The sequence below is a fragment of the Telmatherina bonti genome (genome assembly GCF_933228915.1).
Source record: "Telmatherina bonti genome assembly, chromosome: 20".
Taxonomy (NCBI): Eukaryota; Metazoa; Chordata; class Actinopteri; order Atheriniformes; family Telmatherinidae; genus Telmatherina; species Telmatherina bonti.
Genome location: NC_136618.1, coordinates 32,686,611 through 32,713,596, shown reverse-complemented (window position 1 = coordinate 32,713,596; position 26,986 = coordinate 32,686,611). Strand labels below are relative to the sequence as shown.

The 26,986-nt window shown below is 46.7% G+C and overlaps 1 protein-coding gene across 1 annotated transcript in view; it reads left to right on the top strand.

The window, feature by feature from the left end:
- Positions 1-1,450: 1,450 nt before the first annotated feature.
- The window catches only part of cubn (cubilin (intrinsic factor-cobalamin receptor)), a gene marked incomplete at both ends in the record, with an annotated part of 64,604 nt that continues 39,068 nt past the window's right edge, over positions 1,451-26,986 (top strand). Inside the window, 27 exons of the mRNA XM_079260186.1 lie at positions 1,451-1,548; positions 1,659-1,788; positions 3,169-3,264; positions 5,183-5,221; positions 5,320-5,421; positions 7,306-7,409; positions 7,668-7,794; positions 7,875-8,043; positions 8,177-8,308; positions 12,005-12,100; positions 12,227-12,351; positions 12,905-13,097; positions 17,369-17,487; positions 17,611-17,845; positions 17,949-18,130; positions 18,219-18,381; positions 18,561-18,751; positions 19,846-20,002; positions 20,398-20,573; positions 20,737-20,902; positions 22,127-22,352; positions 22,609-22,739; positions 23,009-23,198; positions 23,925-24,085; positions 24,253-24,434; positions 24,984-25,140; positions 25,948-26,138. Of these exons, the coding sequence (XP_079116312.1) occupies positions 1,451-1,548; positions 1,659-1,788; positions 3,169-3,264; positions 5,183-5,221; positions 5,320-5,421; positions 7,306-7,409; positions 7,668-7,794; positions 7,875-8,043; positions 8,177-8,308; positions 12,005-12,100; positions 12,227-12,351; positions 12,905-13,097; positions 17,369-17,487; positions 17,611-17,845; positions 17,949-18,130; positions 18,219-18,381; positions 18,561-18,751; positions 19,846-20,002; positions 20,398-20,573; positions 20,737-20,902; positions 22,127-22,352; positions 22,609-22,739; positions 23,009-23,198; positions 23,925-24,085; positions 24,253-24,434; positions 24,984-25,140; positions 25,948-26,138 (4,038 nt within the window). The remainder of the gene's footprint in view (positions 1,549-1,658; positions 1,789-3,168; positions 3,265-5,182; positions 5,222-5,319; positions 5,422-7,305; positions 7,410-7,667; positions 7,795-7,874; positions 8,044-8,176; positions 8,309-12,004; positions 12,101-12,226; positions 12,352-12,904; positions 13,098-17,368; positions 17,488-17,610; positions 17,846-17,948; positions 18,131-18,218; positions 18,382-18,560; positions 18,752-19,845; positions 20,003-20,397; positions 20,574-20,736; positions 20,903-22,126; positions 22,353-22,608; positions 22,740-23,008; positions 23,199-23,924; positions 24,086-24,252; positions 24,435-24,983; positions 25,141-25,947; positions 26,139-26,986) is intronic.

Here is a 26,986-nt window from a genome sequence, read left to right as displayed (position 1 = left end):
CTGCTCTCCAGGGTTAAAAGCCAACATAAAAAGATTAGTTTTCAAAAGAGATTTAAAACCACTACTGTTCCAGAGTTTAAGGGCTACTGCAGAAAAGTTGAGTCCTCGGGACTACTAGAACCATCTGGTCTTCTGATCAAAGAGCTTTAATGGGACAATGGTGCTGCAGAAGCTCAGAAAGGTACAGAGGTGCCAGACCATTTAAACATTAAAAGCCAAAAGTAAAACTTAATAACTATTCCAGAAGAGACAGGCAGCCAGTGAAGAGATCGCAGCACGGGGGTCATGTAGTATCTAGAACAATGTTCTGATAATAATAGGCAACAATGTTCTAGATACTACCATCAATAACAGGAAGAATGTTCTAGATACTACCATCAATAACAGGAAGAATGTTCTAGATACTACCATCAATAACAGGAAGAATGTTCTAGATACTACCATCAATAACAGGAAGAATGTTCTAGATACTACCATCAATAACAGGAAGAATGTTCTAGATACTACCATCAATAACAGGAAGAATGTTCTAGATACTACCATCAATAACAGGAAGAATGTTCTAGATACTACCATCAATAACAGGAAGAATGTTCTAGATACTACCATCAATAACAGGAAGAATGTTCTAGATACTACCATCAATAACAGGAACAATGTTCTAGATACTACCATCAATAACAGGAACAATGTTCTAGATACTACCATCAATAACAGGAAGAATGTTCTAGATACTACCATCAATAACAGGAAGAATGTTCTAGATACTACCATCCAGACCAGGAACAACTTTTTATCACTGCTAGAGAATAAATATGTAACAAACCACAATGTAGCCGAGACACTGTGGATTCATTATCAATGGATCTGGAATCTGATAGCGGATCCATTTAAGATGGATGTAGAACCAGAACATCAGCTGGAAACCACTTAATGAGCTGCCTTGCTGGAGGTCTGACCTCTCACATTGCATTTCTAGTTATTATTATTGTTATTATTATTATGTCAAACCTGCACAAATGATCAAATAAAGTTATCTGACTAAAAACACATCATATGTTAATGTGTGTGTAATCCATGATCAGTACTCTAAACTATCAAGTGGAGAAGGGAGGAGAAAAGTGGAGTTTCCAGTCTGATCGGATGAATTGATCGCATTTTAGACCTGTAAGTGTTTCTGATTCCAGCTGATCCACCTGATGCTAACAGACCTTCTATTCAGTTATGATCCTCTGCTGGTCATATGAAGCAGGTTACTCATCTTCCACAGTCATGTGAGGGGTGCTCTGACTCAACAATAAACCAGCTTTAAACCACAGTAAACCATAATAAATAAACCAGTTCAGTGAATTAAAATGGTCATACTGGCAGGTCAAAGTCTCAGCTGCTGGTATTAGAGTCAGGCTGTGCCATTAACGTCAGTCAGTGTTCATGAAGACATCGGTGCTCTATGGCTGGGACACCACCGCTCTCATGGCTCTTCTTCATCCTGGTCTTCCTCCTGGTGGTCCTGCAGGGAGAACTGAAGGACAGCAGACAGCAGACACAGTGAGTTCTGCTCTGAATATCCATCAGGGGGTTGATCAATGAGTTTGGAAGGTTATGGATGTGTGTAATGACCGGACCACTTACTAAATGTTGTGTTTTTAACCTGGTAGGCCTCGGATCCTGTCGGATAACGGTCACCTTGTCTTCACGCCCGGGGACAGTAAAGACATCCGCTTCCAGCCCTCCGGATCCGGCCGAGTTAAAGTCGGGGATGAAGACCTCACCAAGCTGCTAGACCAGGTAGGTCCCAGTTAAATCCGAGACAGAGGAGGCTTCAGCACACGTTCTCCACCGCTGCAGGACCAGAAGAAGGTTTATCTACCTGGATGCAGATCTGACATGTTTCCTCCTGTTGCTGCTGGTTTTTTTATTTCCATCCTGCTTTCTCGGCATCTCACCAACAACAACTCATTATTCTAATGATCTAAACGTGCAGTAAAGCTCGTTTCTCTCTGATTATAACGTTTTATGGGCTTTTACAGCAGCGCAGACTGATGCCTCTCACATGAGCTGGTGAATGATTAAGCCGTGAGGAAGCAGAAGTAGCAGGACCAAAGACCAGATCGCTGACCCCAGCGCTTCTCCCATTTCACACTGGTCCACTCAGATCTGCTGTTTTTACCTGAAACTTTCATTAAACGGCCTCATGAAGCGCGGAAACAAGCTGCACCAGAAATAACATCTGGGAAAGTGGTAGAGTTAGTTAACAGACTGGCTATAACTCGTACAAACTGAACTGGGGCTACTAGTGTCTGTTACTGGTCAAATGGGTTGTAAAATATTGAATATTGGCCAAAAAATTTTTTCTTCCCAATTTTTACCTCCAGGTTAGTGCTGCAGGAGTCCACCAAAAACTATCACCTCCTCTTCTTCACACTGGTTAAATAGTTTGTTTTTTTATATTCATGTTCATCATTTCTACGTTTTTTTCAACCCCATAAAGCCTGATTTTATTTACATTTATTTTAAACTAGATAAAGTACATAAGAATAGAAAAAAGAACAAAATAAAATACAATCAAATATAAAATAAACTAGAAAGAATAAATAGTTAAAGAGATAATCCATAAATAATAAATTAATAAATCAGTGAAATAAATAATTTAAATAAAAGAAACAAAATAAAGTTTTGAAGTGATTTATGATAAATTTACAACAACTTGATCTCTTCTGTTACCTGCTGAAGCATCGTGGGAAAGGTTGGATTTAAATAAAGTTTGATTGAAGACTTGGGGTCTCAGAAGTCCAGAAGTCCAGAAGTCCAGTCCAGTTCAGAAAGACCAGACTCTGAATGTTTGGTTTGTTTAGAAAATACCAGAGAAAAACAAAGTTTTCTGCTTCCGGTTTGTGTTTTTTTAGTAAAATAATAAAGATATTCAGAATGTTTGACGCTGGGCCGGACCTGGATCCAGACTGAAGGTCCAGGGCAGAGTCCAAGACTGGTCTTCTGGGCTGGGGAGGACCAGATCTGCTCTGGAGAACTGTTTGTGGTTCTTGTCCTCCAGGAGAAACTGGATTCTTACTGGTCAGGGTTCCTGAGGGTCTCAGGACTGAGATCACCATGAAGCCCGAGTCCCTCTGCAGTATTTCTTCAGTTTTTATCCAACATGTCTGATTTCAGGTCAAAACCAACAAAGAAGAAATCGATGACATCAAGACTCATGGAGGCGGAGTTCCTGCTGACGTTACCAACAAGTTAAACCAGCTGGACACCAAGGTGAGACCAGTTTCAGTCCGAGCAGGAACGGGGATCCTTCCAGACTGCCAGGATGTCTGAAATACAGAACATGTATGTCTCCTGTCTCAGCAGGTCTCCCTGGCCGGGAGTCGCAGTTCCTGTTGTCTGTTGTCTTTCTGTCCTCTTCCCCCCACACAGCAGAGGCAGATGGCTGCCTGTCCTGAGCCGGGTTCTGCCGCAGGTTTCCTTCCTGTTAAAAGGGAGTTTTTTCCTTCCCACTGTCGCCAGTGTGCTTGCTCAGGATGGGAGATTGAGTTGGACTCAACTCAATCTGTTGGTTTCCTTATATAGGCTGTTATGAATTGGCCTTCATTATGTTTTCCCCTCTGTCTGTAAAGCGTCTTGAGATGGCATTGCCGTGATTTGACGCTATATAAATAAAGTTGAATTGAATTGAATTGAATGTAGATCTGGATCTAGATCTGTGTCCCAACTGGGATTAGGATTATTTTTTGGATCAGGATCAGGATCAGGATCAGGATCAGGATCAGGATCTCTATCAGGATCTGGATCAGGATCAGGATCAGGATCTGAATCAGCATCCGGATCAGCATCCGGATCAGGATCGGGATCTGGATCAGGATCAGGATCAGGATCAGGATCTGGATCTGGATCTGGATCAGGATCAGGATCAGGATCTGAATCAGCATCCGGATCAGCATCCGGATCAGGATCGGGATCTGGATCAGGATCAGGATCTGGATCTGGATCTGGATCAGGATCTGGATCTGGATCTGGATCTGGATCAGGATCAGGATCTGGATCTGGATCAGGATCAGGATCAGGATCAGGATCTGAATCAGCATCCGGATCAGGATTGGGATCTGGATCAGGATCTGGATCAGATCCTCCTAACTGGGGGGTTTTAGCGGAAGGAGGAGCGATGTAATGGTGGTAATAAGATGGAAGTCGTCATCATGACGTTAATCCTCCGTTTTATTTAAATGTTCAGGATGTTTCCTTTGGTGCTCGTCGCTCCGTCAGAAACGTCACATGTAAACACGTTAAAGCGGTTTCCTGCTGAATGAGGAGGCCAGGTTTACACATTATGTAGGGAGACTTCCAACAAATAAATAAATAAAATATTTAATAGATAAACATCATTGTTGCCTCAGTAAACAAGAAAAAAATTATATCTTATAGAATATTTATCATAATGATTTAGGAACATTATTATTATTTTAAATATAATTTTATATCATACATTTACATTTTATGTAATACTGTTTTATGTAGATAGAAATGTTATTAATAAATAGAAATGCATCATTTCACACATCTTAAGATGTAAAATAGTAGAATTAATGCAACACAGACCTGAGCTTTGGTTTTCATTTGAACAAAATCTGTTTTTTTAAAAAAATAATTTGCGCATGAAATGGTCAATATTTTACTTTAAAGTTCAGAATGAATTAATAAGGGTTTAAATGAAATATTATTAAGACTAAAACATGTTGCAAAATGTAAGTTTATTTAATTCATATAATTTTTCCTCACATATCTTTTATCATCTCTTGATTTATTTTGTTTTATTTTTATTCTAATGTATGAAATGAATGAAATGAAATGAAATTAAATAAAAAATACTTCATTAATCTCCAAAGGGCAATATTGCAGTATATAATAATAATAATAATAATAACTAGAGGAGGTCTTGTTCCGGAGGCTGATGGCTGCTGGCAGGAATGATCTTCTGTATCTTTCAGTCTTACATCGGACCTGAAGAAGCCTCTCACTGAACACACTTTGTTGTTTCATCACTGTGTTATGTCAGTTATTTTAATATTAATTAATATAACCTTGATATTATGTTAATATAAAAACAGTTATTAATTAAACTTTACATTTCCATCAGAAATGAATCCTAAATGTGAATAAAACCTTTTTTCCATCGCAGGTGTCAGCGTTGGAGACTCAGGTGAATTCTCTGGAACAGGTGAGACGGTGGACATGCTTGCTGTTTCAGACTTGCTGTTCTGGTCCAGAACCAGGACTGGAACCAATAAATCACGCTTCCTTTCTTTCCTCCTCCAGATGGTCCAGAAGGTTTCCTGCAGCAGTAATCCATGCCAGAACGGAGGAACGTGTCTGAACCTGCTGAACTCCTACCACTGCCTCTGTCCCAACAACTGGAGTGTGAGTCCACGTTGTCCCTGTAGAACCAGGCCGGTTCAGACCAGCTCACATGCTCAGAAAGCACCCAGTCTGGTTCGTCTAGAACTCTACAAACCTTATGAGGCCGTCTGATCCTCACCAGCTCATGACGCTACGGAAACCATCTGTCCCAGCTTCATCTCAGGTGTTTTGAGGTTTGGACCAATCAGCATCCTGCAGAACTGGGCAGGTGTCTGACCAGTGATGCTCCTGGTAGGACTGGGAACTACCTGATTGGAATATCATACGAAGTCACCAGTTAGAACTGGTCGTGGCTCCTCAAGACATCTGCTCAATGAAACACGCAGAGACTGGGCGTGTTCCAGTGGATCATACTGGGAAAGGCTTCTGGGGAACGGTCTCATTGTGAGCAGGAGACTATCTGACCCAGTTTCTACTAAACCATTTTATTTCTAGAACAATTTAAATGAAACAAGCAAAGTGCTGCACAGTGGAAGTGGAGAAAAACTAGAATAAAAACAGTAGAAGTGATAAAAAAAAAAAAGCATCAAAGACCATTAAAACAGCTTGAAACAGTCTGAAAGAAATTTAAAATAACAATTAATTTAATTAGGATTAAAACTTTGTTTCCAGTACTTCATTTTTACTTATTTATATTTTCATTCATATAAAATCCAATCTGATCCGGTTCTTTATTTCTGTCCTTCTCTGTGGGAAATCTGTTACTTTATGATCAAAGTTTTTATTTTCTTGTGGTGTTAAAAGTCTCTGAACGTCAGGACAGAAAGAGGCAGAAGAAGAAAGTTCTGTTTGTTTCACTTCTGTGTTTTCTGCAGCGTTGGGTTTGTTACTCTAAAGAAGTAATTACTTACACATTACCTCTGTAAACTGTAATCAGATTACTTTAGTAGTTACTGAATTTTAAAAGAAACATCACCACTTGTTACTTTACTTTCTTACCGAGCTGCAGACGCCGCAGGAGGGGATGTAACATCCTCTAAGCTCAGCTGATCAATCAGACTGATCAGCTGATGGATCAGGCTGATCAGCTGATGGATCAGGCTGATCAGCTGATGGATCAGACTGATCAGACTGATCAGCTGATGGATCAGGCTGATCAGCTGATGGATCAGGCTGATCAGCTGATGGATCAGACTGATCAGACTGATCAGCTGATGGATCAGACTGATCAGCTGATGGATCAGACTGATCAGCTGATGGATCAGGCTGATCAGCTGATGGATCAGACTGATCAGACTGATCAGCTGATGGATCAGGCTGATCAGACTGATCAGCTGATGGATCAGACTGATCAGCTGATGGATCAGACTGATCAGCTGATGGATCAGGCTGATCAGCTGATGGATCAGACAGGAGTTTCCTTCCACTCATCTGCAAAGTCAAGTAAAAGAATTTCAGTAGAATAAAAGCTGCAGTGAGGTCTGAACCATCTGGTTTTATTCTATGAAGTTCAGAAGTGGCAACACATCCCGTTCTTGCCTTCTGGCCCCATCCTGGTAAACGCCCCCCTGCCTCTGAGGAAGGTGTGTGAACCAGACAGTTCCGAACGTCGCTGTCACCGTCCCGGCTTGCTACGCCATCACAGTTAAACCTCAGGCATGAAGCCGTTCTTGCCATCTTGACCACGACCAGCGGTCTGCTACTAAACATGAGGTCTGGTGTCAGGACCCCCCACAGGATGGTCTCCTGCTTAGCAGGGCCAGTCTCCAGGATGATGGACTTTGATGAAACAGAACCCAGCAGAACCAGTTGAGGAGGGTTTCAGCCACCAGCGAGCCAGTAACAGGCCACACGGCTGGATCTGCTCATAGTTAAACCATACAAGAAGTAAATATGTTTTCATCTCATTCATGTTGGTTTAAACGTACTTCTGGTCTTCATTAGGGTCCAAACTGCGCCACAGATGTAAACGAGTGTCAGATTTACGCAGGGACCTCTCAGAGTTGTCAGAATGGAGCAACCTGCGTCAACAACCCCGGATCCTTCAGGTGAGTCTTTCCCAGGCTTCACTCCTACGTTTGCTTTCTTCCTGCGCTGATTTCACACATCTCTAGTTATGATCCATCTTCACAGAAGATGCTTGACTTTCTGCCACATCAGGTGAATCTTCTCCACCTTGAACAGTATTTTTCAGTCAGCATCTCACTGGCTGAACCCACAGCTGTACGGACTACCTCGCGACACATGTCCTGCAGTGTGATGAGAATGACTTGTAGTAACATCCGTACCGATGTCTCCACCTGCAGCTGTACCTGTTCTCCAGAGTGGTCCGGGACCCTCTGCACGGTTCGTTATGATGACTGTAGGAATCCTGGACAGGACCTGTGTGTCCACGGCTTATGCATCGATGCAGATCGGGTGACACCTGGACAGGTAACTTACCTGGACAACGCTCCAACACTTACAGACTTTTACAGGATTTCGTCCTGATATGTGTTTACTCCAACATCCAGCCCAAGTACCAGTGCATCTGTGAAAGTGGCTGGGAGTCTCCAGCTGGGAACCCGGCATGCGTGGCTGATGTTGACGAGTGTAACCTCCCCACCAAGCCTTGCTCGACCAACCCTCCTGTTTCCTGCCACAACACCCAGGGTTCCTTCTACTGTGGAGCCTGTCCTGCTGGTAACGCCGTGGCTTCTCTGTTCATTCACCAGATTGTTTCAGATTCACAGAAAACCAGAATAGTCTTCTGCTAAGAGAGTCAGAGGGCTTGGAGTGATCCTGTGTGTTCTGAAGTGTTCTGAATATGTCTCAGGTTGGCAAGGCAACGGCTACAGCTGTCAGGACGTGGACGAATGCTTGACGAATAACGGCGGCTGTTCCACTGCTCCACTGGTTCAATGCCTAAATACCATGGGTTCCTTCCACTGTGGATCCTGTCCGCCAGGTATGCTTCTAGGTTTAAAGTAGTTTTATATTCCAGCAGCGTCTGCATAAGGTCACCACCTTAGGACCTGAGTGGGTCATTGGAGGCTGACATGCACCTCTTTCAGACATGCACACCTGCAACACATCAGGGCATCGCAGAAGAAATCTTTGTGATTGGTCAGTTTGTGTTTCTAGATTTTTAAGATCTTCTCACTAAATCTGTGTGATGAACACCATTTTAAAAACAGCACTCATATATATTGATTTGTTTTCTTCAACAAGTTTCTGAAGACACGGCATCATGTCGGTCGCCATTTTATTTTAAAAAAAGGAAATACCTGGTGGAACTGAAGTAAACTGGAGTTTACCAGTTAACACCAGCTGAAACCAGTCTTACCGCAACCTTCAGATCAGAAAAAAACTACAACACAACGTTGCAACCTCATTCTCAAGGGTGGGTTCACATTTCACAAGCATCAGTTATGCCAGTCCTACCATATCCAGGCCCTACGGTATGCAGACTCTGGTCCTACGGTATCCAGACTCTGGTCCTACCAAATCCAGACTCTGGCCCTACGGTACGCAGACTCTGGCCCTACCGTATTCAGACTCTGGCCCTACCGTATCCAGACTCTGGCCCTACCGTATCCAGACTCTGTGCCTACCGTATCCAGACTCTGGCCCTACTGTATTCAGACTCTGGCCCTACCGTATCCAGACTCTGGCCCTATTGTATTCAGACTCTGGCCCTACCGTATCCAGACTCTGGCCCTACCGTATTCAGACTCTGGCCCTACCGTATCCAGACTCTGGCCCTACCGTATCCAGACTCTGGTCCTACCGTATCCAGACTCTGGCCCTACCGTATCCAGACTCTGGCCCTATTGTATTCAGACTCTGGCCCTACGGTACGCAGACTCTGGCCCTACGGTACGCAGACTCTGGCCCTACCGTATCCAGACTCTGTGCCTACCGTATCCAGACTCTGGCCCTACTGTATTCAGACTCTGGCCCTACCGTATCCAGACTCTGGCCCTACCGTATCCAGACTCTGGCCCTATTGTATTCAGACTCTGGCCCTACGGTACGCAGACTCTGGCCCTATTGTATTCAGACTCTGGCCCTACGGTACGCAGACTCTGGCCCTACCGTATTCAGACTCTGGCCCTACCGTATTCAGACTCTGGCCCTACGGTATGCAGACTCTGGCCCTACGGTACGCAGACTCTGGCCCTACCGTATTCAGACTCTGGCCCTACTGTATCCAGACTCTGGTCCTACCGTATCCAGACTCTGGCCCTACCGTATCCAGACTCTGTGCCTACCGTATCCAGACTCTGGCCCTAACGTATTCAGACTCTGGCCCTACGGTACGCAGACTCTGGCCCTACGGTACGCAGACTCTGGCCCTACCGTATCCAGACTCTGTGCCTACCGTATCCAGACTCTGGCCCTACTGTATTCAGACTCTGGCCCTACCGTATCCAGACTCTGGCCCTACCGTATCCAGACTCTGGCCCTATTGTATTCAGACTCTGGCCCTACGGTACGCAGACTCTGGCCCTACCGTATTCAGACTCTGGCCCTATTGTATTCAGACTCTGGCCCTACGGTATGCAGACTCTGGCCCTACGGTACGCAGACTCTGGCCCTACCGTATCCAGACTCTGTGCCTACCGTATCCAGACTCTGGCCCTACTGTATTCAGACTCTGGCCCTACCGTATCCAGACTCTGGCCCTACCGTATCCAGACTCTGGCCCTATTGTATTCAGACTCTGGCCCTACGGTACGCAGACTCTGGCCCTACCGTATTCAGACTCTGGCCCTACCGTATCCAGACTCTGGCCCTACCGTATTCAGACTCTGGCCCTACGGTATGCAGACTCTGGCCCTACGGTACGCAGACTCTGGCCCTACGGTATGCAGACTCTGGCCCTACTGTATCCAGACTCTGGTCCTACCGTATCCAGACTCTGTGCCTACCGTATCCAGACTCTGGCCCTATTGTATTCAGACTCTGGCCCTACGGTACGCAGACTCTGGCCCTACGGTACGCAGACTCTGGCCCTACCGTATTCAGACTCTGGCCCTACCGTATCCAGACTCTGGCCCTATCGTATTCAGACTCTGGCCCTACGGTATGCAGACTCTGGCCCTACCGTATCCAGACTCTGGCCCTACGGTACGCAGACTCTGGCCCTACTGTATCCAGACTCTGGTCCTACCGTATCCAGACTCTGGTCCTACCGTATCCAGACTCTGGCCCTACCGTATCCACACTCTGGCCCTAACGTATTCAGACTCTGGCCCTACGGTACGCAAACTCTGGCCCTACGGTACGCAGACTCTGGCCCTACCGTATTCAGACTCTGGCCCTACCGTATCCAGACTCTGGCCCTATCGTATTCAGACTCTGGCCCTACGGTACGCAGACTCTGGCCCTACTGTATCCAGACTCTGGTCCTACCGTATCCAGACTCTGGTCCTACCGTATCCACACTCTGGCCCTAACGTATTCAGACTCTGGCCCTACGGTACGCAGACTCTGGCCCTACTGTATCCAGACTCTGGCCCTACCGTATTCAGACTCTGGCTCTACCGTATTCAGACTCTGGCCCTACCGTATCTAGACTCTGGCCCTACCGTATTCAGACACTGGCCCTACCGTATTCAGACTCTGGCCCTACCGTATCCAGACTCTCGCCCTACGGTATCTAGACTCTGGCCCTACCGTATTCAGACTCTGGCCCTACCGTATCCAGACTCTGGCCCTACCGTATCCAGACTCTGGCCCTACCGTATTCAGACTCTGGCCCTACCGTATCCAGACTCTGGCCCTACCGTTTCCAGACTCTGTGCCTACCGTATCCAGACTCTGGCCCTACCGTATCCAGACTCTGACCCTACCGTATCCAGACTCTGTGCCTACCGTATCCAGACTCTGACCCTACCGTATCCAGACTCTGGCCCTACTGTATCTAGACTCTGGCCCTACCGTATCCAGACTCTGTGCCTACCGTATCCAGACTCTGGCCCTACCGTATTCAGACTCTGGCCCTACCGTATCTAGACTCTGGCCCTACCGTATTCAGACTCTGGCCCTACCGTATCCAGACTCTGGCCCTACCGTATCCAGACTCTGTGCCTACCATATCCAGACTCTGGCCCTACCGTATCCAGACTCTGGCCCTACCGTATCCAGACTCTGGCCATACCGTATCCAGACTCTGTGCCTACCATATCCAGACTCTGGCCCTACCGTATCCAGACTCTGGCCCTACCGTATCAAGACTCTGGCCCTACCGTATCCAGACTCTGGCCCTACCGTATCCAGACTCTGGCCCTACTGTATCTAGACTCTGGCCCTACTGTATCCAGACTCTGGTCCTACCGTATCCAGACTCTGGCCCTACCATATCCAGACTCTGGCCCTACTGTATCTAGACTCTGGCCCTACCGTATCCAGACTCTGTGCCTACCGTATCCAGACTCTGGCCCTACCGTATCCAGACTCTGGCCCTACCGTATCCAGACTCTGTGCCTACCATATCCAGACTCTGACCCTACCGTATCCAGACTCTGGCCCTACCGTATCAAGACTCTGGCCCTACCTAGACGCTGTGGAAGTATACATTGAGTGTTTTTGGGGACAGAACAACAGACTTTAAACCGTAACCAGCCTCATGTAACACACATTTCTTGTATCTGTGCAGGTTATGAAGGAGATGGAAAAACGTGCACACAGAGTGATATCTGCTCCTCCAACAATGGAGGCTGTTACCCGTTAGCCACCTGCTCCTCTACTCCAGGTAAACGCAAACGCATCAGATTCCAGAAAGAAAAATTGGATCAGTCTCTGGAAAAAGAAACTTTACATTTTCTGAGTTCAGTCCAAGAAGTAGGTGTAAAAAGTTAACATATTAATTCTCCACCAGGTTCCAGTTTGCCAGTGTGTACCTGCCCACCAGGGTACGTTGGTAATGGGTACGGTCCAACTGGCTGCACCCAGTCCAGCAACATCTGTCAGACCAACAACCCCTGTGTCAACGGACAGTGTGTGGTAGGAGCGTGTTACTCATAGCATTGCAGCTCTCAGCTGGATGTTTTTAGACATTTAAGCCTCAGCAAAGACAAACATTCCCTCCCTTCATTTTTAGATGCTAGACATGTTCCCAGGTACTTTCTACCAATGAAAAATAATGGAAAACATGATACGTCTATAAGAGTAGCTGCTGATAAACCCTGTTTCATGCTTATCTCAAGGGGAAATCTACCCTTTCACACTTTCAGTTTGTATCTTATATACTGTCTTATTGCCATGAAGTTTGTCTCTTCAAGAAAGACTCAGGACTCTTTTCTATTCATTTACCAAAGTTTTGATGATGTAGAATAACACCAGGTTAACGAATAAAGTCTGAAGTAGAAACCTACTTAACCAGATGTGAATGATCTGAGGTTTAATAATCTGCTGTGTGACATCACAAACAGCTTCCAGCTGTCATCAGGACCCATCTGACACGTCCATGATGTCAGGGATGCAGCTGTTATCAGCCAGGTGTGATGGTCTGTGACAACACGTTCCTGGATGTGTCATGTGATTGTTTTCCCACCAGAGTACCTCCTCGCCTCCTGGCTACATCTGCACCTGTAACTCAGGCTGGCAGGGACCCAACTGTGACCAGAATATCAATGAATGCTCCAGCAACCCTTGTCAAAATGGAGGAACCTGCATTGACGGCATTAACGGCTTCACGTGCAACTGCACGTCCCAGTGGACCGGCCCCTTCTGCCAGACCCAGCAGCAAGGTAACCTGGAGCAAGATGTGGGGAGGGCGGGGGCAAGCTTCAAGGACTTCATACAGCAGAGAGGATGGAAGGCGTGAGGAAATATGGAGAGTATTAGTTGTATTTTATGTTTTCAGACATGCTCAATTTGTAGAATTCAGGACTGAAAATAATAAAAGGATCTTCAAATAATAAATTACAAATGCTTACTAATAACTTATAATACATCTGACTTAGCACAGAGCAATAAGAAGTTATTATACGACTAGTACTACTACTACTATTATTATTATTACTTCAGTCTTGGAAACATCAGCCAGACTTTTAGTTTCTCTTTAGTACCAGATTTAATATTTAAGCATAAAACATGATTCAATTTTTTCTGCTGTATTGGGTTAAATCTTTTGATCAACTTTTAACTTCCCCATGAAAACAATTGAATATTAACTGATTATCAGGATTTTTAAGCCCTTAAAAATCAGTTTGAGTACTGGATGGAAATATTCCAATAAAAAAACTAAATAAAGTGAGATGTTTCCCATTCAGGACATGTTGAATGGCTGGGGGAGTTGCTGTTTAACCAGTGTTGGATGAGTCAAACATTTAGAAAAATACTGAATTTAGTTCAGGGGGGTGGGGCGGGGACCCTGGCGGTCCGATCCCCGGCTGCAGAAGCTGGCTCTAGGGACGTGGAATGTCACCTCTCTGGTGGGGAAGGAGCCTGAGCTTGTGCGCGAGGTTGAGCGGTTCCAACTAGATATAGTTGGACTCACCTCGACGCATGGCTTGGGCTCTGGAACCAGTACCCTCGAAAGGGGCTGGACTTTCTTCCACTCTGGAGTTGCTCATGGTGGGAGGCGCCGAGCAGGTGTGGGCATTCTCATCAGCCCCCAGCTTGGTGCCTGCACGTTGGGGTTTACCCCGGTGGATGAAAGGGTAGTTTCCCTCCGCCTCCGGGTGGGGGGACGGGTCCTGACTGTTGTCTGTGCTTATGCACCGAACAGCAGTTCAGAGTACCCACCCTTTCTGGAGTCCTTGGAGGGAGTGCTGGAGGGGGCTCCTTCTGGGGACTCCATTGTTCTGCTGGGGGACTTCAATGCTCACGTGGGCAATGACAGTGAGACCTGGAGGGGAGTGATTGGGAGGCATGGTCCCCCTCCTCTGAACCCAAATGATGTTTTGTTATTGGACTTCTGTGCTCGTCATGGATTGTCCATAACGAACACCATGTTCCAACATAAGAGTGTCCATATGTACACCTGGCATCAGGATTCCCTGGGCTGCAGTTCGATGATCGATTTTGTAGTCGTATCGTCGGACCTACGGCCACATGCCTTGGACACTCGGGTGAAGAGGGGGGCGGAGCTGTCAATTGATCACCACCTGGTGGTGAGTTGGCTCAGGTGGTGGAGGAGGAGGCCGGTCAGATCTGGCAGACCCAAATGTGTTGTGAGGGTCTGCTGGGAACGCCTGGCTGAGTCCCCCGTCAGAGCGAGCTTCAACTCCCACCTTCAGCAGAGCTTCAACCATGTCCCGAGTGAGGGGGGGGACATTGAGTCCGAATGGGCTGTGTTCCGTGCCTCTATTGCTGAGGCGGCCGGCCGGAGCTGTGGCTGTAAGGTCGTTGGTGCCTGTCGTGGCGGTAATCCCAGGACTCGTTGGTGGACACCAGCAGTGAGGGATGCCGTCAAGCTGAAGAAGGAATCCTATCGGGCCTTCTTGGCCTGTGGGACTCTGGAGGCAGCTGATGGGTACCGGCAGGCTAAGCGGCATGCGGCTTCGGCTGTTGCCAAGGCAAAAACTCGGGCATGGGAGGAATTCGGCGAGGCCATGGAGAAAGACTTCCGGACGGCTTCGAGGAGATTCTGGTCCACCATCCGGCGGCTCAGGGGGGGGAAGCAGTGCTCCATCAATACTGTGTACAGTGGAGATGGGGAGCTGCTGACCTCAACTCAGGACGTTGTGGGTCGGTGGAAGGAATACTTCGAAGACCTCCTCAATCCTACCAACACGTCTTCCGATGAGGAAGCAGAGCTGGCGGACTCAGGGGTGGACTCTCCTACCTCTCCGGCTGAAGTCGCTGAGGTGGTCAAAAAGCTCCTTGGCGGCAAGGCCCCGGGGGTGGATGAGATCCGCCCGGAGTTCCTTAAGGCTCTGGATGCTGTGGGGCTGTCCTGGCTGACACGCCTCTGCAGCATTGCGTGGACATCAGGGGCAGTACCGCTGGATTGGCAGACTGGGGTGGTGGTCCCCTTTTTTAAGAAGGGGGACCGGAGGGTGTGTTCCAATTACAGGGGAATCACACTCCTCAGCCTCCCTGGTAAGGTCTATTCAGGGGTCCTGGAGAGGAGGGTCCGCCGGATAGTTGAATCCCGGATTGAGGAGGAGCAGTGTGGTTTTCGTCCTGGTCGCGGAACAGTGGACCAGCTCTATACCCTCTTTGGGGTCCTGGAGGGGGCATGGGAGTTTGCCCAACCAGTCTACATGTGTTTTGTGGACCTGGAGAAGGCATTCGACCGTGTCCCCCGGGGGCTCCTGTGGGGGGTACTCCGGGAGTATGGGGTACCGGACCCCCTTGTAAGGGCTGTCCGGTCCCTGTACGACAGGTGTCAGAGCTTGGTCCGCATTGCCGGTAGTAAGTCGGATTCGTTTCCGGTGAGGGTTGGACTCACGCCAAGGCTGCCCTTTATCACCGATTCTGTTCATGGCTTATATGGACAGAATTTCTAGGCGCAGCCGAGGTGTTGAGGGGATCCGACTTGCTGGCCTCAGGATTAGGTCCCTGCTTTTTGCGGATGACGTGGTCCTGTTGGCTTCATCTGGTCGTGATCTCCAGCTCTCGCTTGAGCGATTCGCGGCCGAGTGTGAAGCGGCTGGGATGAGAATCAGCACCTCCAAATCTGAGACCATGGTCCTAAGCCGGAATAGGGTGGATTGCCCTGTCCGGGTCGGGAGTGAGGTCCTGCCTCAAGTGGAGGAGTTTAAATATCTCGGGGTCTTGTTCACGAGTGAGGGAAGGATGGAGCGTGAGATCAACAGACGGATCGGTGCGGCGTCTGCAGTAATGCGGACTCTGCGCCGGTCTGTCGTGGTGAAGAAGGAGCTGAGCCAGAAGGCGAAGCTCTCGATTTACCAGTCGATCTACGTTCCTACCCTCACCTATGGTCATGAGCTGTGGGTCGTGACCGAAAGAATGAGATCTCGTATACAGGCGGCTGAAATGGGTTTCCTCCGCAGGGTGGCCGGGCTCTCCCTTAGAGATAGGGTGAGGAGCTCGGTCATCCGGGAGGAGAACAGAGTAGAGCAGCTGCTCCTCCGCATCGAGAGGAACCAGTTGAGGTGGCTCGGGCATCTGGTCAGGATGCCTCCTGGACGCCTCCCTGGTGAGGTGTTCCAGGCACGTCCCTCTGGGAGGAGACCCCGGGGAAGACCCAGGACACGCTGGAGGGATTATATCTCTCGGCTGGCCTGGGAATGCCTCGGGACCCCCCCCGCAGAGTTGGCAAATGTGGCTGGGGAGAGGGAAGTCTGGGCTTCCCTGCTTAGGCTGCTGCCCCCGTGACCCGACTCCGGATAAGCGGCAGAAGATGGATGGATGGATGGATAGTTCATTTTTATTTTTAGTTTAGCATCAAATGAAAAATCTTTTACCTTCTAAAGTGATTTGGGACAAAAATGTCCCGATCAGTCCCATTTAAACCAGATCTCATTGCTATTACAAATTCCACTCATGTATTGAGTTGCTTTTATTAATAAATTATTTATTTTACTGTTGTTCATCATTTCATTGGTTTGCTGTATCGTCATGCAGTCTTACATGAGCGCTGTTTAGGACACGGAGACCCAGAAGATCCTTCTGGAAAGCAGCTTTTTACAACTAAAGGTTTACTTCCTTAACCCTCTTACCCAGGAAATTTTAAATACTGAATCCAAACTCTTTATTTGTCTCTTTAACTAACAGTTAAAAACCCACAAAGACTTGAAACAATGGTTTTGTATGCCTTTATGTACCTTCGTGAATGTTAGAATGATCGTAGTACCAACAGCGTCCACCAGAAGACAAACATCAGATTGCAGAATCAGCAAATTGCAGGAAAGTTTTCATCATAAAATGATGAAATGCGACTCAGAAGATGGTATTAAACTAATCTGACATCTAAGGGTGAAGATTCAGACACTTTACTGGTTTTGTCTGTTGTTTAACATGTCACACACCTGTAGGGGAGGAGGCAGATGTGTGTGTCTTCTCCAGAGAGCTAGTGAAGAGTTAAATGTCTGAATGTGTGTTGCAGAGTGTGGAGGCACCCTGACTGGCCCCGCCGGTTCTTTCAGCTACCCCAACACCCCGGGTCATGATGAGTACGACCACCAGGTCAGCTGTGCGTGGGTGATTCGCACTGATCCAGAAAAGGTCAGTCCCCCTGGTTCTGGTCCAGGAGGGGTCTATCTCTTCTCCAGATGGACCCTGTTAACATGCATCACTACTGATGTGATTATATTTGTAACGCAGCATCTGCTTTGTTGACCCCTGCAGGTCCTGAGCATCACCTTTCCTTTCTTTCATCTGGAAAACAGCGCCAACTGCAACTTCGACTTCCTTCAGGTCCACGACGGGGACAGCGCCTCGGCTTTCATGATTGGAAAATACTGTGGAGAAAATAACCCCCCAGAACTCCACAGCTCACACAACTCGCTATACTTCTGGTTTCGCTCGGACCATTCCATCAATGGCGGAGGCTTCACGGTGGTCTGGCAGTCTCAGGATCCAGGTGGGGGGGGCGTGTTACATACTAACCCAGATTAGTTAAAAACCTGAAATCTTCCTCAGTTTGATTAAGGTCCATTTCCCTTTAATTGTCTTGTGTATGTCAGTGTGTGGAGGTGAGCTGACTGCCCCCTACGGCAGCATTAACTCACCAGGTTATCCCGGTAACTACCCCCCTAACCGGGACTGCTATTGGATGGTGACGGTGGCACCTGGCCTTCTCATTACCTTTGCATTTGGGACCCTCAGTCTGGAAACTCATCCAAACTGCAACTATGACTTCCTGGAGGTGGGGACTAGTTTCTGTCTGCAGGATCTGATCCTGGCTTGGTGGCTTGGGCCTTCAGGTGGTTTTTAACGGTCTTGTGTGTCTGCAGATCAGAGACGGTCTTCTACCTGAAGACCCGGTTCTGGGAAAGTACTGCAGTACTGCATCGCCACCACCTCTGCAGACCACTGGGCCGAATGCGTGGATCCACTTCCACTCTGACTTCAGTGTTTCTGACCGAGGCTTCCACATCACATACACAACATCACCGAGTAAGTGGCTGACGATGCCGAGGAGCCGGACCCCAGGTGGTCTTTCCCAGGGACTAATCCCTCCTGCTCATTAAAAAATAGTATCTGTGCACCAGCAGGGTGATGATAAACACATGGAAAGTATTACATGAAACAAATGCAGATGACCGATGACTTCTAACGTTACATGTTTTTTTCAGGTGACCCTGGTTGTGGTGGTACGTTCACAGACAGCGAGGGCATCATAATTTCCCCCAACTGGCCAAATAACTACGCCCACAACCGCCAGTGCATCTATGTGATCAGGTTACCAGCAGGCGAGAAGGTCTCCCTCAACTTCACCCACATGGATCTGGAGAGTCACAGCGGCTGCTCCTTTGACTACGTGGAGGTAGGACATGGGGATGCATCCTGGTGGGTCTGGATTAAACTGCTTTGTTATAAAATGTCCTTTTGATTGGATGAGCTTGATAAGATGATTTATGCAGAAGACCGTTTCTGGAAGGGGAACAACCCAAAAGATTCGTTTATTGCAAATTTAGTCCAAATTACAGGTTTAAAATGATCATCTTGGAATAAATCAAAGCAGATGAAATGATGTGGTAATTGGTGAGAAGACTTCTGGCGTCCCAGTACAGGAAGACCTGTTGAGGTGTGTGCATTTCAGCATTCGTGTTGCTGGTGAAGAAGAAATGACGACGGCACAGAGCACAAAGAAGAAGCTTGAGGTTTCCTGACTGAATACCTCTGGATGATGCAGCTGCAGCTCCGAAGCAGAAATCTTAGTTCAGCAGACGTCTCTGAAATGGACATTTTGGTCCAGTTTGGTGGTCTGCTTTGGGGGACCCCTGGTTTTAAAGGGTTAGGTTCCTGCTAACTGCTTCATTAAATCACGTGACTTTTCCAGCCTCGCTCAGGTCCACCTCCAGAATCGGCCGACTGGACCAGAACAACCGATGATGATCAAGGAAATCCGAGATGGGGTTCAAGTATTTCCCCAGATCCAAGTTCAGGTCTTCAAACCTTAGAAAGTGGATCCATGTGATGTCATAGATCCTTCTACATGATCCAGGAAAGAGTCCAGTTGCCATTAAATGGAACTATCTACTGCTTCGGACCAGTTTCTGGACTGGTCCCTTGTACCAGGAACTATCTACTGCTTGGGACCAGTTTCTGGACTGGTTCCTGGAGCGGTTCTTGGTACCTAGAAGCCTAACCCTGCAGAGCCATGATTCTGTATTGTTTTTGCTCATTGATGGACCACTTTTGGCTATTTTGTAGCGTTGATTCTATGGCAACCGACTGTTTTCCTGTATCAAGGTCTAGATTTTTGGTAGGAGTCTGGTTCAGGTGTTCTTCATCATGCTAGGACTTCCCATCAGACATAAAAGCATCAGATCTGTTCAACAGCTGGATGTCCATCAGGGTCCAAAGCCGAACCTTCATGTTGGATGAATAAGTTTGTTCTGCCTCCGTTCCTCTCAGGTCCGTGATGGGAACATGGAGGACGATCCTCTGATTGGGAGGTACTGTGGGAGTACTCTGCCAGCTCCCATTCAGTCTTCCTCCAACTTCATGTGGATTCGCTTCAAGTCTGACAGTTCAGTGAGTCGAGCTGGTTTCAGGGCCGTTTACACTGTTGGTGAGTTCACACACAACGTCAGGTTTGCCTGTTACTGAACTGTGTACTGGTTTAATACCTAAAGCCTCTATGCAGCTTAGATGCCTCTGTTTATTGTCAACAGTAAATAAAAACAATCTGAATATTCAGCATCATCTGCTTGTGCATCCATGCACATCTAAAACGCTGTCAGTCAGAGACGCTGATATGAATGAAAAGTGCTGAGATAACTGAGTTTACTGGGATGTGCAGTCATGAAGCTGCTGGATGAAAAGTAAAACCTGAGTAGAGCTAAATGAAATGTTTTCCAGATGAAACTTCTCAGCCAGGATATTTATTTTTGGTAAAAAGTTCATTGTGAATAATCAGATTTGATCCAGATTCATCATAAACCGCCACGTCCTCCTCCTTCCTAGCTTGTGGCGGTACTTTCACCGGTTCTGGGACAATACAGTCTCCCTACCATCCTAATTCCTATCCTCACAACAAGGTCTGTGAGTGGGTCATCAACCAGCAGCCCGGCTACGTGGTCACCCTGAACTTCATGTCTTTTGACATTGAGGGAGGCTCCTGCAGCTTTGACTTTGTGGAGGTAAATGAACATCAGTTTGTCGGATGGTTTATCTAAACCAGGAGTTATTCTGCCAACAGTAGATGTAATGACCTGAGCTTTCCATAATGTTCTGGCCTAGAAAGGCTTGTTTTATCTACTTATCTGTTGTGTCATGTGAAGTGGTGTGTGTTTTCTCGTCGAGGTCCGGGACGGGTCCACGTCCAGCTCTCCTTTGCTGGGGAAGTTTTGTGGTAGTGAAATCCCTTCGACCCTGCAGTCCACGCAGAGATCCATGTACATCCAATTCCGGACGGACTCCTCTATCAGCAACCATGGCTTTGAAGCCATCTACGACTCTGCCTTGGAGGGTGAGACAATCACACGTCTGCTGGAGGCAGAAAAAGCCGTAGAAAATACGTCTGATTGTAGTTTTTATGTGATGTCGTTCTCTTCGGCCCTGTTTGAGACGGGTCCAACATTTGAGCTTCACTTTGTTGGAGTAAGAGAAGATGTTTTTCTGGTGGAATGAGTATATACTTCATGATGATGGCAGAGAAGAGAAACTGTGTGGAATACAAACTTTCTAAAGAGCAGTCTGCAGTAGGAGACTTATCTTCACAGATGAGGATGTTTGAACAATTCTGGATTTGTTGAACAGGACATGAGGAAGATTTTAGCTTCGGTCAGTCGACCTCTGGGGTTTAACCATTTGTACGTTATTCAGCAAAATATAGACAGATTTAATTATTCTATTCTACAGACGGTTTTTTCCAAAGTTTTTTACATGTGATGAGGGACCATTCATTCATTCAGTCATTATCCTAACCGCTGAGTCCCATGAAGGGTGGTGGGGAAGCTGGAGCCTATCCCAGCTGTCTTTGGGCGAAAGGCAGGGTACACCCTGGACAGCTCGCCAGTCCATCGCAGGGCGAAAAGGGACCAATAAACTATAAATAAACCGAACAGGCATGTCCTGTGGGTGGGAGGAAGCTGGAGAACCCGGAGAGAACCCAATCACGGGATGAACTTCACACAGAAAGGCCACCAATCAAAACACTTGTCATGTCTACAAAAATCAGAAGGAGAGAGATAAACCCTTCGACCCCCTGGTATGGTATTCCATGTGTAATCTTTACCTGGCAGTATTGCCCCGTAGTAGCAGCTGTTTGAACAATGTGACGTCGTCAAGACTGTTTGGTCGCTTCAGTTAAACGCAGTCTGAACACAAACCAAACCAGATGAAGGAGTGAAATCTCTCGGAAATTTGCTGATTCGGACCGAGTCCCCCGGACTGTCTTCCTGGGAAGGCCTCCTTAGTGTCCAGTTGCATTGGATATTGGATATTAATGGGAATATTGGAGCAGCAGAGTCTTCTTCTGCTCCTTTGCTGGCTGGATTTCTCAGGGCTCCATTCTTTTCCCCTTTGCCTTCTCCTTCTCGGTGTGTTCTCAGAAGGTCTGCTGTGTCCTTTCACTTTAATGCTGATTAAACTGGTCTCTATCTGGATCAATCAAATATTCACAGAACGGCTGATTTTAACCTCCATTACTCCTCAGAGACTGTATTTTTTAAGCATTTGTTTCCTGTGCCAGGCTGTGGAGACACCCTGACCAGTCCTTCAGGCACCATTACCAGCCCCGGCCACCCCACCAACTACCCCCATGGTGCAAACTGCACCTGGTACATCAACGTTGCCCCTGGCAACCTGATACGCCTCTCCTTCTCCTCATTCAACCTGGAGTATCACGCTAACTGTAACTATGATTACCTGGAAGTCTATGACAATGGGACGGTGCAGACTGGACAACTGATTGGCCGGTACAACACACACACACCCACACACACATGAATGACTTATCAGTTCCAAACCTTGGTCTTTGCTGGTATTTAGCCAGTTAATGTTCAGTAAGGTGATGCAGCTTGGAGCTGACCAGCTCTGCTGTCCAGCCCGTCTCTGGAGTCCCGACTGGACTGGACTGTCTCTGGGATGGTGAAGTGGACAGAAACAGAGACAGCAACGAGGAGATAAAAGCTTTGTGACCCAGCTGTAAAGAAGTCTGTTTTGGATGTGCAGGTACTGTGGCCGGTCCGTGCCTCCATCCATCACCAGCTCAGACAACCAGCTGACTCTGCTGTTTGTGGCCGACTCCAGTCTCTCCACCGAAGGCTTCTCTGCCAGCTACGTCTCCTTCGATGCCTCCACAGGTAGCAACAGGCTGCTGGTGATAACGTAACAATATACATTAACTTTTACAAGAAGATTCCCTGAGAGAACGACGTCCCATTCAACCCATTTCATCCTGGTCCAGCCAGTCCAGTTCAGGATGACTGTATGGATCATATCCGTTTAGTTTAGTGAAATAAAAAAGTCAAATCCAAATAAAATTAGATGCTTTTTGGAAAAAAAAGTGTGTTTTGGACAGAATGAGACTTTAGTTTTTAACTTTGACTTTTAAACCTTTTCTCCTCATCAGACTGTGGGGCGTCCTTTACTTCCCCTACGGGCTCCTTCACCTCCCCCAACCACCCTGCCAACTACCCCAACAGCAGAGACTGCGTCTTTAAGATCACCGTGCAGCTCAACATGCAGATCATGCTGAACTTCAGCAGCTTTAATCTCGAGGGCTCACCTCCTTCCTGCAACTTTGACTTTGTGGAGATCAGGTAAAGGAAACGCTTGTCTGTCTTTGGAAGAAAGAGATGATGTGAGAGCTCTCATGTGGACGAGGTGCCGACACAACCAGTAGCTTTACATCAAACAGCTGCGTATAGACCGTTCCCAGTGGCGTTGCATCGGCTGTCTGTACGCCGCCATGCTGGCTGGCAGGAAGCTAGCCGAGTGACTTCTTTTGCTTTTAACTGTTTCTCATCAAAGTTCGTGTGAGCAAACTTCATTCTTTCCAAACCTTTTCAGCACTCCTGTTCATGTCAGACAGATGTTGTTTTTCTGCTATAGACCTGCATAGTTTATTAAAATCCTGCTTTACAAACCTCCAAACTCCCAGCTGATGGAGATTTTCCTTCCAGATTCCCGCCATATTTACAATGTCATGGTCAGTTTCACAGGCGCAGAATTAAAACCTTACAAGTTGTTACTTTATTTATTTTATCGTGTCAGGATGGGAATTGAACCTCCCACTGTTAAAAGTTCCCCAAACAAAAAGTTTCCTCTTCATGTCAAAGACGGATGAAATAAACAGTTAATGTGATGTAAAAATGAAGGACGTTTCCGTGTTACAAGAGCTAACGTTGCTAACGAACATGATACGAGAAGCTAGCTGCAAGAGCCGAGCCGGCGGCAGCTAGCCTGTCGCCGACATGATCAGGGACGAAGCTGAGAGGGATCCATGGGAGATAACTATCTTTTCCAACTTTCACTGACTTGTGTAGAGATGGCGGCTACGAGACGTCGCCCTTGATTGGGAAGTTCTGCTCCAATCAGGGGCCTCCGATTTTGGTGTCCCATAGCAACCGTTTATGGGTCAGATTCCGCTCCGATTCTTCCGTCTCGTATCCTGGATTCGTTGCCCACTGGGATGGAACACAGACTGGTGAGTGTTGTTGATCACTTTCTGGATGGTGTGTGTGTGTGTGTGTGTGTGTGTGTGTGTGTGTGTGTGTGTATGTGTGGTACTGGTGTGTGTTGTGCCTCATCAGCATAGCTAAGCACAAATACATCAAAGTATTCTTCATAAATACTTTCATTCTTGTCATCAAGGCTGTGGAGGAACATTAACGACAGCAGTTGGAGCGTTTTCCTCCCCTAACTACCCCCTGCCGTATCATCCTAATGCTGAGTGCTACTGGACCATTATGACCAGTTACGGCAGCCAAGTCCAGCTCTCTTTCTCAGACTTCCACCTGGAGTCCAGCACCTCCTGCACGTATGACTACGTGGCAGTAAGTACAGCACATGCAGGGATAGGAGAGGATGTTGGGCATGGTCAGGATGAAGATGGACACAGTTGTCAGAGAAAAAGACAAACAAAGCCACTGGTTGTCATGGAGAGTTGAATATTGATCATGTATCGGTATCTTTCACTGAGTCATGAAGGCATAAGAGGCACAATGTTCTTAATATTTATAGCTCTACAGCGACGAGCCGCTGGTCTGAGAGAGTAGATCGTAAATCAAAAGCATTGTGTTGTTCCTCTGCCTCTCCTCCTCTTTCCTCTCCTCGTAGAGGAGGAGGAGGAGGAGGAGAGACAGGTGGAGAAGAGACCTTCTTCTCCTCCTTCTTCAGCATCTCCTCCTGTCTGAGCTGCAGCTTTGACAAATTCACTCACTGATTAACGAGAAGGAGACGTAATCAGTGGGTCAATGGAAGTTAAGACAACTTCGGTCCAGTTTGCGTTGGAGCTTCAGTCATTGTCCTGACCTGATGTGTGTGTGTGTGTGTGTGTGTGTGTGTGTGTGTGTGTGTGTGTGTGTGTGTGTGTGTGCTTTCAGGTATACGATGGGAACAACAGCAATGCTCCGGAGCTGGCCAAGTTGTGTGGCAGTCAGCTACCCAGCACCATCAACTCCTCCAGCAATCAGCTGTACGTCAAGCTGCGGACAGACGGCAGCGTCAACGCCGGCGGCTTCATCGCATCATACACTTCCAGTAGGAAAACATTCTCACACCTTCTCCTACTTTCACAGTAAACTAAAAGCATCAAAACTAAAAGACATGTTTCTCCTCTTTTTTTAAAAAGCTGCTTTTAAGTATGTTTGTTGAAAAGCATCATTAAACCCGGCACTTTCACTGCCAACATGTTTCTGCAACGCCTTCCAAGCACTAAACCCTGCATTGGGCTGCAATCATCATGCCAGAAGGAAACGTCTGTTCTGTTTGAGTTAATCAGTTATTGAAGCACAGAGACCACAACAATGTGACGTCACTGAGAAATGAAAAGGGATTTAGTAGATTTAATAGGAGCAATAAATAAGCTGTTGCCCAAAACACACGCCGACCCACCAGGAAAATGCCCGGAACGCCACACGGCCGGTCTGTCTGCAGTGTTAATACTTCCCCGTTCTACGTTTCCACCCTTTAACCACACCTCCCTCCCTCGGCGTGTTAGCTACCATAATAATCTACTACAGCGCAGCTCCGGTCCTGCAGGTTTCCATACATCTCTGGTCCAACACAGCTGACTCAAGTGTTGACCTTGATAGGCTGTTAGATCCATTACAGTTTGGTGTGTTGAAGCAGAAATAGAAAGTTTGCAGGACAGCGGCCCTCGACGACTGACTTTGGACACCCCTGATCTACTTGGTTTCTCTGCCTGGATAAGAGTCCAGGAGTCGCCCAGTTCTTTTGAGCTTCTTTTGAACTTCTCCCTCAGAATGAATCCGATTCGAGACGTTTTTCTTCAGCTTTGTCCTGGAACCTTATGGTTTTCTCAGGTTTGTTTGTGTCTGTTTTCAGAATGTCATGACATAATCATCTCAGGCCGACACCGTGGCGTGATTGAGTCATTGAACTTCCCGAACAACTACCCAGACAACTCCATGTGCAGCTGGACCATCCATGCAACCAGTGGAAACACCGTCAACTACACCTTCACCTCCTTCCAGTTAGAGGGCACTTCAAGCGTCTGTTACCATGACTACGTCAATGTGAGAAGACACGTGAAAGTCAATGATATCTACAGAGAAAAGAACCAAAGCTTATTAATTTAATAATGGTTTGATGTTGCAAAGATCATCCTCACATTTATGCTTGATGATTATGATAAGATGTGATACAATAGAGATGAGATTGATAAGCGATGATATATACCTAATATGAAAAAGGATGCAACAGTGTGTATACAATTCAATGCATACTATGTATATTATTTAACAAATATGATAAACAGCTATATTTATGTATTTATAAAGTGACAATGCATACTGATAAATGTATACATGGAAACATATAATAATCTAGCCAAGGCTGATTTCCAGTTCTCATAATACACAATGTGATGTGACGTCATGATAGCGCACAGCACAATGTAATATGATACGATAAAATACGACACTACAAGACAAGATACAATACCACACACCGAGATACGTCATCATACAATACTTTACAACACGGGACGATACGATATGATACGATACAATACGACACAAAATGATACAACACGATGCAATATAACATGATACGATACTATACATTATTATTCAATATGACATGACACAATGCAATACAAAATGGCACCATGAGCTACTGCACCATATGATACCTGATATGATAGAATACATCATGATACGATACAACATAACAAGATATAATACAGCATGACACCACATGATACAACACGGTACAACACAATATGATACAACATGCCACGATATGACAGCGCATGATGCGATGTAATACACATTATTGTCTTATTATGAAATTTGTTCTATTTGTGGTTTTGGTTAAAAAAAAATCATCACATTTTGGAGAACTTCATATTAAATTTTTTAGA